The 17,778-nt window shown below is 39.1% G+C and overlaps 1 protein-coding gene across 2 annotated transcripts in view; it reads right to left on the reverse strand.

Annotated features, from left to right (window-relative positions):
* Nucleotides 1-17,778, reverse strand: part of USP48 (ubiquitin specific peptidase 48) — a gene marked incomplete at both ends in the record, with an annotated part of 67,770 nt that overhangs the window by 38,604 nt on the left and 11,388 nt on the right. For both annotated transcript variants that reach the window (XM_079724517.1, XM_079724516.1), the window contains 7 exons: nt 6,222-6,304; nt 6,911-7,044; nt 11,312-11,420; nt 11,909-12,033; nt 12,351-12,478; nt 15,343-15,499; nt 16,661-16,781. In XM_079724517.1, coding sequence (XP_079580643.1) covers nt 6,222-6,304; nt 6,911-7,044; nt 11,312-11,420; nt 11,909-12,033; nt 12,351-12,478; nt 15,343-15,499; nt 16,661-16,781 — 857 coding nt within the window. The remainder of the gene's footprint in view (nt 1-6,221; nt 6,305-6,910; nt 7,045-11,311; nt 11,421-11,908; nt 12,034-12,350; nt 12,479-15,342; nt 15,500-16,660; nt 16,782-17,778) is intronic.

A 17,778-nucleotide genomic window follows, 5' to 3' on the forward strand; every position in this document is an offset into this window, starting at 1 on the left:
ATATCATTAACATCTTTCCACATCATTAAATATTCTTCTGAAAATTATTTATAGTGACTATATACAAGTACCACACTATATTGAACCACTCCCTCACTGCTGGACATTTAAACTGGTAGCATTTTATGGCCATTAAATAATTACCTTTGTCATAAAAATCTTTGCACACATATCTTTGTTTCATCACTGTAATTTCCTTAAAACTGCAAGAAGTAAGTCACAAAGGTATAGCCAGTCACTCATTCAACAAATAATAAATATCCTAGACACTGTTTTAGGCATGGAGAATACAGCAGTGGACTGAAATGACAAAGCCCTGCATTCTTTTAGCTCAGTGGGCGGACACGGTAATGCAGATTAATACCTGAAGCAAAGCCCATCTAACCCACCCCAGCTGAAAATAAATTTAAAATACTAAGATAAAAATACTTGAAAATCTTTTAAGATGCAATGATCATCTGGCAACAAATGAAGAATTCTCAGAAGCCAAATACTATGTGAAGGCAGGAAGCTAGGGAGGTAAAGGAAAATGAAACCAATTTCCTCCTGAGAGTATTAGGTGAAACTTTATCAACTTCAACTGTTTTTTTCACATTTAAGAGGTTTGTGGGTCCAAAGCTAAGATCCTTAAAAGGTGAGGAGTCTAGAAGAGGACTCACATCGTGAAACTAGGGTTCTTCAGTTTAAGAAATAAGGAGAAATGAACCTACCCTGCAGGGGAAATAGTAGGAAAAAATTATCTGCCTTATACTTTGACTCTTGGGGTGAGGAAAAAAACAAATATCTGTTGCAAGTTTTTAAGAATCCAGCCCTCATGAATATTTCAACCAAGAATTCATACTACCTAGGAAGACAGAAAAACATCAAGCCAAGAGTTTAGTTTGATGTGGTCCTACAAGGAGTGACAGTTCTAAGGAATATGAATTCAGTCCAACATACACATAAACAAACACAACACAATACAAAACACAAAGGACACAAGTCACTATAACTGAGAGGCAGGAAACAACAGATAAAAAACCCATGAAGTTTTTCATCTCAGTTACTGGAAAAAGTAAAAATAAGTAAAACGTTATGTTTAAAGAAATAAATGATAGAATAAAAACTAAAAGTAAGGAATAAGAGATTATAAAAAATGAAAGTAAGATGTGATACAGAACCAAATCAAACTTCTAGAAATGAAAATTACAATAACTGAAAGTCAAAACTCTACGCAAGTTTTAACAGCGCGATTAGGTCTGCGTAAATAGAGAATCATTAAAGTAGAAGGTAGAACTGAAAAAAGTTATGTAGACTGCAGGACAAAGCAAGGGTTAGGAGACATGGATGGCAAAGTTAAAATCTTAATACATGACTAATGTAATTCCAGAAGGAGAGATGAATGAATGGAAAAGAGAAAAAATTTTAAGACATAATGGTAGAGAAATTTATCCTTTAGGGAGGATAAATACACTAAAATTCAACCCAAACAGGTCACAGTGGCACTGCCAAACACCAAAACAAAAACAAACAACCAAAAAAAGATCTTCAAAATCAGACAAAATAAAACAGGTCACCTATAAAGAAACAAGAATTAAACCACAACCAACAGCAACAAAGGAAGCCCTAAGACAACAGAATCTCTCATTGTACTGAGTGAAAATAACTGTTAATCCTTAGAGTAAATTTCACAAGAAATAGATACTTCCAGACAGTATGCTGAAAATAACTTGATACCAACAGACCCTTACTAAAGGCATTTTTACAAACTTAATTCGGTATTTTAAAAAGTGATTCCAGATGGAAGGTCTAGAATATTAAAAGGAATGATAAACAAAGGCGGTAGGTAAACTGGCATCCTATGGGGGGTGGGGGGTGGGGGGTGGGGGGTGGGGTGTGTGTGTGTGTGTGTGTGTGTGTGTGTGTGTCCCCACCAAGCGCCTTGCAGGAGCTTACTTCCCCAACTAGGGATCGAACCCAGGCCCCTGGCAGGGGATTCCCCTTATCAGTTTTTTTTTTAACGGTAGAACTAAAACACATATGAAAACAATACACAACTTAGGAGAATATCGATTTCCTAGTGGTTTGAGGTCTTTGTACTGTTTTTAGAGGGTAAAGTTGTTAACTCTAAGAGTTAGGTATGTTATAATTTCCAGGTTAATCACTGAAAGAACAAAATAGTAATAGCAAACAGCCCAGCCCAGGTTGTATCCACCAGGTGGGCACTTCCACACTCCACGTTTTAGGGCTTACCTAGACTCACCTACCCACTCTTCTTTCTACTACACTGCACTCTCCCAATCACTTCATGGAAAAGGTGAACGAGAAACAACCTCTCCACTCCCAACCTCAGGGAAGAAACAACCTCTCCACTCCCCAACCTCAGGGAACCTAAAGAAAACTCCTTAACCCTGAGCAGAGCAACAGGAAGAGAATGGGGGGAAATGTCATGGTGTTAAATTGGCCGGGTTCTTATAGCGTGAGTGAGCAAGGGAACCTCAAGCAGCGAACTTGATCTGTGATGATACCTAACTAGTAGGGACCCCAGGTGCCTGGCAGAAAGAAACCTGAGGTCTCGCTGAAGGAGGTGGCTTCATCCCAGCCCTAAGTGAATCCCCATAAAAAATTTTCCAGGGACTTCCCTGGTGGTTCAGTGGTTAAGACTCTGCACTTCCACTGCAGGGGACGCAGGTTCGATCCCTGGTGAGGGAACAAGATCCCACATGCCATGCAGTGCGGCAAAAATAAAAAATAAAAATAAAAATTTTCCAGAGATAACCACGTACGGAAGACATGGCAACATTAAAATAACCAAATCAGACAGCAAAAATAAACCTGAATAATATTCCACCAATGTCAGTCACACGGATTATAAAACTGGGCTTTCTATGTTTAGAGAAATGAGAAACTTGAAAATATATGCAAGTGACAGGGAACTATAAAAAGTGATGTAAATTTGAATTAGAGGAATTAGGAGTATAAATAGATGAACTGATCCAGTTAAAAGATCAAAACTGTCAGATTGGATTTTCTCATATAAATTTGAAATTCTCCAAAATAAAAAGGTTAAGAAGACAGACAGACACACCTGTGGTGTTTTTCTCCAGCGATCAATGGCCCAGATGAAGGAGCGGAGGAGGCAGATTAAGATTTAATGATGGGTTAGACTTCACCTGGCTATATCCCAGGAGGCAAAAGGGTAAACTACACTATAATGTTTAGGGGTACAAGCTTACACGGTAAAACGTTACAGCAAAAAAATAAAAAAGTGATTGCCATATAAGTCAGATTACTGGCTATATTTCAGGAGGAAGGAGATTGCAACTGGGCGGGGCACACAGGAATCTTTGGAGTATTGGGAATGTTTTTTCTTGACCTGGGTGGTACTCATGAAGATATTCACTTTGTGATAATTCTCTGAGCCACACATTTTTGTATTTTAACTTCGATGAATGTGTTACATTTTATAATTTTAAGAAGAGGAGGAAAAATAGGATGGAATAAGATGTATGAAATTTAAGCTATGGAAGAGCAAGGTAGCTTATGACCCTCAGAAGGACTGAGGCAGAGTGAAAGACAAAATCACTGAAGGAGAGAAGTTGTTAATGAGGTCAGCTGAAGACTGTCTACAACAGTGGTACTTAGTAGTATTCCCTAAATTATTAATGAAGACAATAAACCACAGAAGTATTAGCAGTAACTGTGACTCTATTACCAATACACATCACGGTTTTCATTATCACATTACCATTGTTGCAGATAACCTGATTTTATACTTATCAATTTATTATACTCATCAACTTAAGAATTACAGTGGTTTTGACCACTGGAACCTGTTCTTTGGTTTGCACCTATATTACTGTATTACAAATTTGTCTATTTTGATAACTACATTTAAATGTAATTGGTTTCTGGGACTTCCCTGGCAGTCCAGTGGTTAAGACTTCGCCTTCCAATGCAGGGGGTGCGGGTGCAGGTTCGATCCTTGGTGGGGAGCTAAGACCCCACGTGCCTCGTGGCCAAGGAACCAAAACATAAAACAGAAGCAATATTGCAACAAATTCAATAAAGACTTCAAAAATGATCCACATCAACAAAAATCTTTAAATGTAATTGGTTTCTTCTAAAATTCTATGAATTTTATTCAGACTCCTAAAATGGTCTACAGGGATATTAAAATCCCCAAGAAATATGGCAAGAGTTAGAGGGTAAGCTGCTAAATGTTCAAGGTATGAGAATCCCTCTGTCTACATATCTCTGTATATCTGCAGGTTCACTATTTAAGAAGCAAATGAATTCTCCTTTAAAAAACAGATCATCTTTTAGATCTATCTTTTCCACTTTGTGTGGATATGTGTGTGTAGACACACATGAATAAGAATTTAGGAAAATATAAATACTGGTTATCTGGGTGACAGAATTACAAGTGGCTCTTATTTATAACTCTTCTTTATGCTTTCTGAATTTTCCTAATTATCTAGAATGAACCCTGTGCAATTGTAACAAGTTAATTTGTTTCTAGTATTCTACCTATATGAGGTAATACATTTGTATAACAAACATTACAAAAGGGTGTGAACAGGTCTATAACTACAAACTACTGGATTAATTTTACCAGTCATAGCTAACAATTCTAAAATAAGAATTTTAATTTCTCTAATTAAAAATTACTTAGTAGGGCTTCCCTGGTGGCGCAGTGGTTGAGAGTCCGCCTGCTGATGCAGGGGACACGGGTTCGTGCCCCGGTCCGGGAAGATCCCACATGCCGCGGAGCGGCTGGGCCCATGAGCCATGGCCTCTGAGCCTGCAGGTCCGGAGCCTGTGCTCCGTAACGGGAGAGGCCACAACAGTGGGAGGCCCGCGTTCCGCAAAAAAAAAAAAAAAATTACTTAGTAATCCAACATACTGAAACTATATATACAGCTTTTTTGACCTATTATTGAAAAAGGTTTTCTTTACAGTAAAAACTGGACAAATATATAATAAATTGTATAACAATAAGAACCATTCAAAATCATACACTGGAGTCAAGGAAAAGAATAATTTGGGAATTCCCTGGCGGTCCAGGGTTAGGACTGGATGCTTTCACTGCAGTGGCCTGGGGTTCAATCCCTGGTTGGGGAACTAAGATCCGCAAGCCACACAGCGCTCCCCCCCACCAAAAAAAAAAAGAAAAGGAATACTTTTACATCCCCTAAGTTTCTGACCCCGAGAAACCACTAAGCCATCAGGCTTCTCTAATTTCAAATAATTACCTAAACAAAGGAGGCAGGAAGCAAACTACTATGTAAAGTGAACTACTGCTAAAGTTTATTCATTCAGCCAAATATAATAGTAACAAAGTCCAGCAGCAACATGTACAGTAGTTTCCTTCTTCCACAGGTGTAAATTTTAAACTCCAATACTGATTAGAGAGCACCATACATTTTAAGGCTTAAATATTTACCACATCATTTCCCCCAACCTCCCCAATCATTTCTGTTGAAGGTTTTATTTTATGGCTTGCTTCTATTTATAAGCTGCCACCAGAACTTTTCTATGGAGACAGAGTTTATGATATAATTTCCGTATTAAAAATTTCACAAACGTTAAGGTCAATCTTAAAAGAGAAGTAAAATGGTCTGTCCAGTACAGGCAGGAGAAACAAAGGGCAAGATGTTTCTTTTCTCTAATAAGAATCATCCTGTTTGGTAAGATGAAGACTACCAAAAGAAAAAGAAGAGTAAGTTATTAGAGACTCTGTCATAACATCCTACAACTTATCAGTGGTCATATATATAATTATAGCATAAATATTGGAACTAGGCCATCTAATGTTTTTGATAAAATGTTTTTTAAAAACGTGAATGGAGGCAGCTTGGAGACCCTTAATTTCAAGAGGAATTACAGATATGGTATTGAGGCTAAGGTAACAAGCCTTGAGTACAGGAACAGTGAAGTATTTTTCATTTTTTATTCTTTTATACCATTAATTATATACTGGGTTGACCAAAAAGTTTGTTCGGGTTTTTCCGTGAACGAACATTTTGGCCAACCCCAATATACGTCCATGAACCATCTAATCTTTGTTATGTACTCACTCATAGAAAATGAAAGTAACATATCAGATCACCTAAAATGCCTTTGTTCTCAAAGATTAGCAAATAAAATTTAGTAGTAAAATGCTACTCTGTACTCAACACAAATAGATCACAAGTTTGTCTCTGAGCATTATAATTATCACTGCTTGGTAAAAATATTACCTTTGTGTTCCACATAAGGCTCCATATCCAAAATTTCTGAGAAGCCAATGTAGGTATTCAGCTTTTTCTTATGTCCAGTTTGCCTAACCAAGAAGAAAGCTAATTATATTTATATTTAAAACAACCATAAAACAATGTATAAGCTCTACTGGTTATTTTAATAAACTGGATAGCAGCTAGGTAGATTTCATTTAGCAATCTTGCTCAAAACATAATACTGTTTTAGAATTGGGCAATAAATAATCAACAACCTAAAAGGTATGAATTTAAAGTGCTAATTCCAAACAGTACATTTCCAGAAGTTTTAGTTTTATTACAAAGGAAACCATACATGTTCCTGCTTTACAGAAGAAATGCACATGTGAAAAAAAAATTGCCTGATCTCCATGGTAATGGGGGACGTACTGTAGTGAGTAGAAAATTTACTCAAGTCCTTATAAAATAAAACAGAATGTCAAGGAAATTCAGTTCCTACCTAAATGCCTGCTTTTCCTTGGCAGTTTTTAATAATTTTTCAGAATAAAAAATAAGGATTCTCTATTTTTCTAGTTCTTAATTATGACAGGCTGTAACTTTCATCCCCAAATCTTGACTTTCAAATTATAAGCATTTTACTATCTTATCTATGGTAAAATCTGTACATACTAGGCCACAGTGAGCAACAAACACTACAACATGCACACATTTACCTGTCAAAGACAAAACGCATTAGCTGTAAGTTCAGAGTACAAGGAAGACTGAGGAGTCGGATCTTCCTTGTTGCATTCTGTTTGCTTTGACAGTTTTCACAAAAGTATCGATTGTCTCCTTCTAATTTTTCTTCCTGATCAGGAATAAGACACATTAGTTTACAAAAAAAAAAAGAAAAGATTTTTTTAAGTGATCAACCCTATGATGCAAATTATAATTTCATTTTAGTTAATAGCTTCTATTTCTATTCAAGCTCTTTAAGATCAAGTTATTATAAATAATGAGGGACACATAAGAGTGTATTAGCTTAGCAGTGACGTTATTAAATCGTATACAGTGGGGCTTCCCTGGTGGCGCAGTGGTTGAGATTCTGCCTGCCGATGCAGGGGACACGGGTTCGTGCCCCAGTCCGGGAGGATCCCGCGTGCCGCGGAGCGGCTGGGCCCGTGAGCCATGGCCACTGGGCCTGCGCGTCCGGAGCCTGTGCTCCGCAATGGGAGAGGCCACAACAGTGAGAGGCCCGCGTACCACCAAAAAAAAAAAAAAAAAAAATTGTATACAATGATTTAAAACTGATGTTTCGGGCTTCCCTGGTGGCGCAGTGGTTGACAGTCCGCCTGCCGATGCAGGGGACATGGGTTCGTGCCCCAGTACGGGAAGATCCCACGTGCCGTGGAGCGGCTGGGCCCGTGAGCCATGGCCGCTGAGCCTGCGCGTCCAGAGCCTGTGCTCCACAACGGGAGAGGCCACAACAGTGAGAAGCCCGTGTACTGCAAAAAAAAAACAAAAAAAACACTGATATTTCTCTTTCCAAAGTGTATGATTTTAAAAATACTTGGCTTTAGATCTTTTCTCCTGATAATCCCAATTCTGGGAATTGTAAGGAAGTAGGTTTAGAAGAGAAATCATAAGGGGCTTACCTGGTGGCGCAGTGGTTAAGAATCTGCCTGCCAATGCAGGGGACTCAGGTTCGAGCCCTGGTCTGGGAAGATCTCACATGCCGTGGAGCAACTAAGCCCGTGAGCCACAACTACTGAGCCTGCGCGCTAGAACCCGCGAGCCACAACTACTGAAGCCTGTGCACCTAGAGCCCGTGCTCTGCAACAAGAGAAGCCACCGCGATAAGAAGCCCGGGCCCCCCGCTCACCGCAACTAGAGAAAGTCCGTGTGCAGCAACGAAGACCCAACGCAGCCAAAAATAAATAAATTAATTAATTAAATTAAATAAATCATAGGTACTTTGATGCAGCAAAATTAATTTTAAAACAGTGAAAATGTGCGGAAACTACATATGGGCAATGAATATGAAATTATATATACAAATTTCAAACACACACACACACAGTTAAAGTTACTGAACCACATTCATGACACAAAACTAAGAGTGCAGAAAAACGCAATGTTAGAGCTAATGGTGGTTTCTTTTTAAATATTTCCTTTATTTTTTTTTTATGCTGACTTTCTACACAAAGTGTAAAGGGTTATTTTTACTATGTGTAACATAGGCAAAATTATTTAAGTCAATAAATTTTTAAGGAATTTCACATGTTCTGATTCTTTCCACTGCCAATCACCTTAGTGATTATTTTAGTGATAATCTCCAAAGTCATAATCTTCAAGATAAGATAGCCCTTTCAAAAAGAAGTTTTGCTCAATCCACAGCTGTCATGTCAGTCAGTCCACAACTCTTTTAGTTGGGCTTCTTTGATCTCCAATGGAATACGGACACACTTCAAAATTCCCCACCTGTAACCTTTGGGATCCAGTTTCCTCAAGCAATTTACTGTAGGACCATGTTTAGGGTCAGCAGATGGATCTGCCTGGTTCTGAATTTGAGACCCTCTAAAATTGTATTAAGTTCAAATCATACTCATTCCTAAGCTATCACACCCTACAACAGTACAGATCGTTGGGATATGCCAATATCTAAGATAAAAAAAAGTTTGACTGTTAGGTTTTTCACAGTTTACTTGGCAGTTCTGTCTTTTTTTTTTTTTTTTTTTGCGGTACGCGGGCCTCCCACTGCTGCGGCCTCTCCCGCTGCGGAGCACAAGCTCCAGACAGGCAGGCCCAGCGGCCATGGCTCACGGGCCCAGCCGCTCCGCGGCACGTGGGATCCTCCCGGTCCGGGGCACGAACCCGCGTCCCCTGCATCGGCAGGCGGACTCTGAACCACTGCGCCACCAGGGAAGCCCCAGCAGCTCTGTCTTATAGTTAGTTCTTTCCCACAGATATAACAGGTAGTTCTATAAGTAAAGGAAACCACATAGTTACTCTATGAGGCGTTTCCAATGCTATAGGTTTACAGAAAAAGCTCCATCGGGATAGACCTCAACTTCCTTTATGTTTCTATAACAGCTTTTTGGTACAGATTACACTACAAGACAATAAATACAGTAATACAATACTAGGACTACCACTTTATTCATTTGATCCAGGAAGCCACACTCGCCTATTTACTCAACACACATCCCCCTCAGCATCTTTGACTAGCTGCTCCCCTGTCTCTCTGATCTCTTAATGTTTGAATGTCCCAGGGTTCAGTCCTTGGTCTTCGTCTCTCTCATGCCCTTGGTGATTTGATCAAGCCCGGACTTCTCCCCTGAACTATACCTATCAAATCTAACATGCCCCACTGCAAATTCCTAATTCCTCTGCCAAACCTGCTCTTCCCACACTCCTTCACATCTTAGTTATGCCAACTTTATTCTTTCAGTTGCTCAGGACAAAACCTTAGTAACCCCAACTCCTCTCTTTTTCTCCATATCCAATCTACAATTTTATCAGCTCTACTTTGAAAAATCCAGACACTGTTTATCACCTCTCCAGCTAACCCTTGGTCCAAGCCATCATCAACTCCTTCTGTCTGCCCTTGCCCCACCATCAGCCTATTCTCAAGATGGCAACCAGAGTTATCCTGTTGAAACAGATTACATCACTCCTATGCATACAGCCCTACAATGGTATCTCATCTCACTCAGAGTCAGATTTCCAACAAAGGTCTACCAGGCCCTGTCTGATATGGTCCTTAGTTACCTCCACAATGTCATCTTCTATCATCCTCCCTATGTTTCAACCACACTGACCTCCCTGCTATTCCTCAAACCACCAGGCACATTCTTGTCTCGTGCTCTACACTTGCTATTTCATCTGCCCCAGACACTCTTCTCCCCAATTCCTGGATGACTCACTACTCCACTTTCAATCACACTCCACATTCTCCATGTCCCTTCCCTGCTTTAGTTTTCTCCATAGCCCTTATTACAGTTGACACACTAGATGTTTTACTTCCATTTATTTTACTGTCTGTCACTGGTCCCCATACCACTATCACTATAAGCTTCTTAAAGGCAAAAATGTCTGTTTTGTTCCATATGGTTATTCCCAACAGCTGAAACACTGCCTGAACATGTAAGCACTCAATATTTAGCTGAATGAACCCAATAAATGAGAACTTCAAGCATGCTAATGGCTCTGCTAAAGGAGGAGGAAAAGTACAAAATTATTTTAAGAAAGGAAGCTATATAATAAGCTCACCTATCAATACCATGCTATGTGTCTGTTCCTACATGATAACAAAGGCTGCCCCTTAGCAACTTTTCCACTCCGAACAAAGGGGAACCATTTCCCTGTCTCTGCATAAATCTACATATACGAAGAGGGACTTCCCTGGCTGTCCAGTGGTTAAGGATCCGTGCTCCCAATGCATGGTGCATGGGTTCAATCCCTGGTTGGAGAACTAAGATCCCACATGCCGCCTGGTGTGGCCGAAATAAACACACATACACACACACACTCACACACACAGATATGGAGTGGAGAGGCTGAAGAATGGCTATATTTGATGTAAAAAAATATTTGCATTCAACACTGTCTAGTTCTCATTAAATGAAAAAGTAAATTAACCTTATGGTAACATCACTTATATTTTCTTACTCTGTTACACCCCAATCACACGAGTTTTTGCACATACATAACTCTACATATAAAATAAACTGAAACAGTCAAAAATTATTATTATTATTATTTTTTTTTTTTTTTTTTTGCGGTACGTGGGCCTCTCACTGTTGTGGCATCTCCCATTGCAGAGCACAGGCTCCGGACACACAGGCCCAGCCACTCCGCGGCATGTGGGATCTTCCCGGACTGGGGCACGAACCCGTGTCCCCTGCATCGGCAGGCGGACTCTCAACCACTGCACCACCAGGGAAGCCCCAAAAATTATTTTAAATGCAGCCTACTTCAATACTTTATAATTTACAAAGTTTCTTCTACATCATTACATAAACAGAGACACTCATATGTAGAAAAAGTTGAAATAATGAATTTATTCATAAAATCAAAGACACTCAGAATAGTGTTAATGAGCAGAAACAACATATACGCCAAAATCTGAATACCTTCAAAAATTCTGAGATACAATCTGTTAACTGTTTGTGGCCTTGGATATTTAACTCCAGTTCATAAAACTTTGATAAAAGCTTAGATTCTCTGCCACACTGATTGCACCTATAATAAAGCAGAGTGATAAAATTAAGATCAGAGTGGGAAAGCAATAACGTTCTGCTGTACTACATCCTGGAAATACACAAAGAAGCATTTATTACCTTAATTCTGTCATAGAAATTATCTACACTGTGTATATTCAAAAAATAAAAACAAAGTGATTGATGAGGCCATGCATTTTATGCTTAGGAAAAAGTTTAAGAGTTGTTTTACTTTTAGTACTCCAGCAGGCTCCAATCTCACGCTTTCAGCCCAGACCACAGCCATGAAATAAATAGCAAGAGCTCAACCAGACACAGTTCCCAACACCTCGATGGGTTCAACTGCAACTATCTAGTCAGTTGTTTACATGTTCCCATGGAAACGTATTACTATAAATACTTCAGGTCCCATGATAGGCCACTAAATCCATAACCTGGAACTGAACTAGAAGACACAGAAGCAACCGCCTTAGAAAAAAATGTATGATGAAAAAGTGGAAACACACTTACACAGTTACATAAGCATATTCCCCACAGAACTGCTGTTGCACAATGTTCCTCACATCGGGATTCTTTTGTTTAGACAAAGTATCTTCCAAAAGAGACATAAAGAGCTTTGAAAATTCTTGGGCATCCTACAATACAGGTTTGGGTTAATAAAAAGAAAAAAAAAATCATACCTTGCTTTTCAGTTTCTGTTACAAATAGTAATAAGTAAAATAATCCAGAAACTATCTGTACTTTGAACTTAGCATTTTGGAACAAGGACTAGAGCTATGCTGGATCAGTTTGTGCCCACATATGGATTTTCAGAAATGAGATCAAGGAAAATGTATAATATACTGAACAGTAAATAAAATAGAAAAAAATTAATTTTTAAAAATTTCTTCATTTCTTTCTATAAAGATTGTAAGGAATGCTTCTTATATTTAAAAAAATAAAAGGTTCTTACCTGCTGCTGCCCTGTGTCCAAGCCCAAAGCTTTAACAAATCCCGATGGATCAATGTATCGCCTATTACTGTTTTGCAACAAGGCAAATAAGTACTGGAGATGCTCACAAATTGTTTGAGGCTCATAATCTATTAAAGAAATGTTTGTTCTTTTAAAAACTGCAACTTTAAAAAAATATGTACTCCTCTTCACATGAGAACATAATTAAACACCCTTATATCCAAACTATAATAATGTTTTATTATAGTTTTAAAACTTTAAAAGAAATCAGTAATCACATCTTTTGGAAGTCATGAGGCAGCCATGGCTGTCTATATGCATCCCCTAAAGGCAAGAGGCTATACATATGTTACAACAACAACAGCAATCATGACTATGGCTTCTAGAGTGTCAAATCACAATGAAACATCTAATCCAGTAATAAAAACCATACACTATATTTACTATTTGCATTAAATGGCCAAATACTTTAATATAATCTCATTAATGTGAACTTGCCACAAACAGAGCAAATGACAGCAATCTCAAGCACACTGATTCAAACTTGAATGAACAATATAACAATTTACTGTTAAAAATCTTAAAATTTACTTTCAAGTTTTAGTGAGTTCGGAGAAGGTATGAAAATAGGAAGCATGAATCTCAAGAGCCCTAAAAGATTTGTGTATTCTCTTCTGTGCCAGTTATCGATTAATTGCCTCTCAGCTCCAAATCCACCCTTCTTTTTTTTTTTTTTTTTGTGGTATGTGGGCCTCTCACTGTTGTGGCCTCTCCCGTTGCGGAGCACAGGCTCCGGACGCACAGGCTCCGGACGCACAGGCCCAGCGGCCATGGCTCACGGGCCCAGCCGCTCCGCGGCATGTGGGATCTTCCCAGACCGGGGCACGAACCCGTTTCCCCTGCATCGGCAGGCGGACTCTCAACCACTGCGCCACCAGGGAAGCCCCCACCCTTCTTTGCTTGCTCTGTGCTAACAGGGATGAGCTCTGCAAAGATCCCTCCTTTGCCAGCTAGTGTAAAGTTGAGTCTTGTCAGTAGAGGGCGCTCCAGGGCTCCACTCCGTGTCTCACCAGGCTCTGCGGGCTCCCTCAGCCAGCAGTGGCCAGCAGCTTCTCCCGGCACCTCCTCTGGTAGCTTCAGTGGGATGCCTCTTGTGAGGCATTTCCTCCTGAATGACCATCCTGTGAATGACCTCCTGGACACTCTCTGCAAGAGATTCCAAGGCCCAGTACCTCCCTGAGGACAGTTTCCAGCAAGGAAACCCACTGAGGCATCTCAGCACCTTCTTGGCCATCCAGTGAGCTCGGGCAGGCAGTGAGTGCTTTCTCCAGTGAGGTCTGGATCTCAGGCCTGGTCAGTGGCGGTGTGGGACTCCGCCTTCTGTATTCTTTTTCAGCCCTTGGAGTAGTGACTGCTCCCCTATCTGCTATGTCTGTGTTTTTTCAAGTCCTCTTTAATTCTTACTAACCAATTCCCCTATTACTCTAATTTCCTATTAATAATTTTTGTCAGTTCAAATCGTTGTGTAGTTTGTCTCCTGAATGGTTTACCTCTTTACTACCAATTGTGACTCACCAATTATGAAAAGGAAGTCAATAGTTCATCTGTAAAATAAAGATAAAAATCTTACTTCCTAGGGTGCAGGGGCTTTACAGGATGTTAAAAGCCCTTCAAGTAAGTTTGTATCTACTCCAACTTTCTTATTTTACAGGTTAGATACTACATGAGATCTTAAATAACTTATCCTCTGCTGGGTTTCCTATCTGTAAAATAAGAGAGTAGTGGAGCTGGGACTAGAACTCAAGTCCCATCATTTCCAACACAAACTCTTCTCACTACACTGCACTGTGTCTGCTAATAGCACCAGAAATGCACACTCTTATCCGAGAACAAGGTTAAGGACTCTGGTGAAATAGTAAAATCTAAGTGTTTAGAAATTAAAAAAACAAAACAAAAAAAACCACATCTCTTGAAGATACACATTAAAACCACAATACCCAAAGGTGGCCATGGTACATCATTTTACAAAATAGACATTTAGTTTCCACTTGTTATTTAGCTATCTTCTCACTGGTAAATTTATACTTCAGCAAAAACAATGCTAAAACTTAAAAATGATCCATTTCCTACTACTCATCCTTTACATACACTAATTCTTTAAATATCAATAGCTTCTATACTATTAATCTAGATTTAAATATTCAGAACTATAGGAATAAAGCTTTGGGGAAACAAACTTAAGAATTTTTAAGCACTGTTTTGAACTGTTAACAAGGACCAAAAGTATTACCATTATCTAAAGAGCAGCAAGAAGGAAGACGTGGGGCTTAGGAACCCTATCTTTTCTCTCTCAGAGCCAAAGACATGAGCTGTGTGCCCAAGTCAGATCACATAAAAGACAGCACAGGATTTACAAATGAGAACAAGAGTCAAAGGTTCCCAACCTGGAGCTCCTAGACCTGTGTAATCTTATACTCACTTCCCTCTATCCCCCAGGTTTGAGAAGAAGAAAAAGCTGGTCATTCCATGGAAGTTCCATCTCAAAGAGAATAATCTCTAAATAGAAATATCAATTAGGAATAACAATCCACATATTATGCTTAAAAAAACTAAATAATTCCGCTAGAACAGTTTGAAACTGATTTCTAAATTTGCAATGAGTGTAGTCGCATATTAGTAGCTTGCTTTGCCAAGGTTGGTTAATTTAATCTTAATTTTACAGGGTACTTTGTAAATCAGCCTATTTGGGAATCAAGACAAAAGGCTGTGTGGGTACACTGAAGTATTTATTAAGTCTCTCAAACTAGGCAAAAGAGTAACACTGTCTGCTTTACTGACTGATTTCTCTCAATCACTAGAATTTAATGGACTGCAATCACAGTGTATTACAGAAGGAAATTGTAGTTGAAGTTTCCTCTATATGGTTGGTTCAAAGTGGTCTAGCTAGCAAAAAGCTCAGCAGTAAGCCCTCCCCATACCCATCCCCACTCACCTTTCTCTTCTTGGATACCATCTCCCATCATGTAGTCACTACAGGTGCTTGGACATAAGTAGAGCGCCTGCCGAAGCTCCAGGTTAAGAAACCACACTTGAAGAAATGTGTTGACATAACAAGTAGCTCCAAGGTTAGTGAGGCCCACAAATGAGTTCTACAAAAACACAAAATTTACAATTATAAAACCAGTTTCCCCTTAACTAAAAAAATTATGAGAAGTTTTTTTTTTTCAGTACGCGGGCCTCCCACTGCCGTGGCCTCTCCTGTTGCGGAGCACAGGCTCCGGACGCGCAGGCTCAGCGGCCCTGGCTCACGGGCCCAGCTGCTCTGCGGCATGTGGGATCTTCCCGGACCGGGGCACGAACGCGCGTCCCCTGCCTCGGCAGGCGGACTCCCAACCACTGCGCCACCAGGGAAGCCCGAGAAGTATTTTTTTTAATTTGATTAAAAATGTGTTAAACTGCCTCAACCACTAAACCCTGTGAGCCTCTCTCAGGAAAGGTCAGGGCATAATTATCTTGAAAGCCCCATTTGGGTTGACGATGGGAGTGGGGAAAGTCTTAGGACAGCATCTCTAGCCTTCTCCGGCCACTTAAATCTAAGCTTAGGGAACAGTTGGCTCTAGGAAACATCAATTTTAAACATGTGTACACAGGTTTTTCATTTGCTATATTGCTAAGAGCCCAGCATTCAGCAGAATGACAAAGTGAAACTTCCAGAAAAGTTCCTTTTTATCCTATAGATCTGGGAGGTGGGGGGATGGAGGGAGTTAGTTGCAATTTTTTCCAAAGATAAGGCTGAGAATTCCTGAACTTACAAAGAATCATTCTTTTTAAGAGAGAAAATACTTATACAGGTGACTATTTTGTAAACGCCAGGCTTTATCATTAGAAAGTATTAATTTGTATTACCATTAAAAAAAAAAAAAGGTAAAACTTCTGTTATATGTATAATATGTAAAAATACAAGCCCAAGAAAGTAAAGTAATATCATTATGGGAGCTTGTTCCCTGGATTTACCACCTCCTTTAAAGAGACTTAAAAAGAGCTCAAAATAAAACATGTTATGTTAAAGCAAACATAGAATCAGCATTGTACTAAAACTATTATTTAAAGGCTTACTGGATTACATAGCTACCTGTTTTAAAGCATACCATTAAGAACTGTTCCAATTCAAGTGGTTTAGAGTCTTAAATTCCACTACTGATCTTAAAGCTGCTTAGGTTACCTGAAATCAGTATTGGTTTCTGATCATAGGCACAAAATAAAACACACAAGAATGCCATATAGAAATCTCTTAAAAAATGATGGCTTACCTTTTTTCTCCTCTCACAGTTGGGGTCATCAATGTTATGAAAACTATTTTCATCTATTTCTCCTAACCAAATGTGCTCACCAATCCCAACCAAGCAATTCGGATTTCCTTTGCAGTTTCGTCTATGAAAAAATATTGTATGATTAAAAAATACCATAGTTCCATGGTAAAGAAATATGCAAATTAAAACTATAATGATGCCATTTTTTAAATTCTATTTCTCATCAATTAGATTAGCAAAACTGAGAAAGCATAATATCAGACCCAGTTTGTGAGGCTGTGGGGAAACAGAACTCATCTACTGCTGATGAGAATGCCAACTGGTAGGACTCTTACAGAAGGGAATTTTGAAATTGCTAACAAATCTACATACACACCTACTTTTTGACCTACCCATTTCACTTCTAAGAATTCATCCTGAAGACGGACCTCCAACAGTGCAAAAACACATACACTAGGTTATTCATTACAGCATTGTCTGTGATTGCAAAATACTGGAAATAACCCAAATGACCAAACATAGGGAATATGGTACATCCACACAATGGAGTACCACACAACTGTGACAGGAAAAACACATGACGATCTCTGTGAACTGATGTAATTTCTAAGATATATTAATGAGCAAAAAGCAAAGTGCAAGAGAGTTATCTATAGCATGCCATTTTTTGTGTTAAGAAAGATGGGGAAATAACATACACATGTATCTGCTCATTTGAGCAAAAAGGAAAACACAAATGTATATATGCGTGTGTATAACTGAATCACTTTGCTGTACAGTAATTAACACAACACTGTAAATCAACAATACTTCAATAAAAAAATAACAGTATAAAAAAAAAGAAAAACACCAAAAGGATAAATCAGAGACCAGTGAAACTGGTTACCTGTAGAACATGAGTAGGATTAAGATTTTTTTAAAAAAAGAAGCGTTGGACATTTTCCTGAATATACCGTTCCATACACTGTTGAATTTGGGGGCCATGTGAATGTTACGCACAAATCAGTAAGGATGGAGGGAACCCTAAATTCAACACAAACAATAACATTTCAACTGAGTAACATACACTGAAAGGAAGAGGGTGGGGCACTGACCCAAGTAACTTGAACTTGGTCATT

This window comes from Hyperoodon ampullatus, assembly GCF_949752795.1.
Source record: "Hyperoodon ampullatus genome assembly, chromosome: 2".
Lineage (NCBI taxonomy): Eukaryota > Metazoa > Chordata > Mammalia > Artiodactyla > Ziphiidae > Hyperoodon > Hyperoodon ampullatus.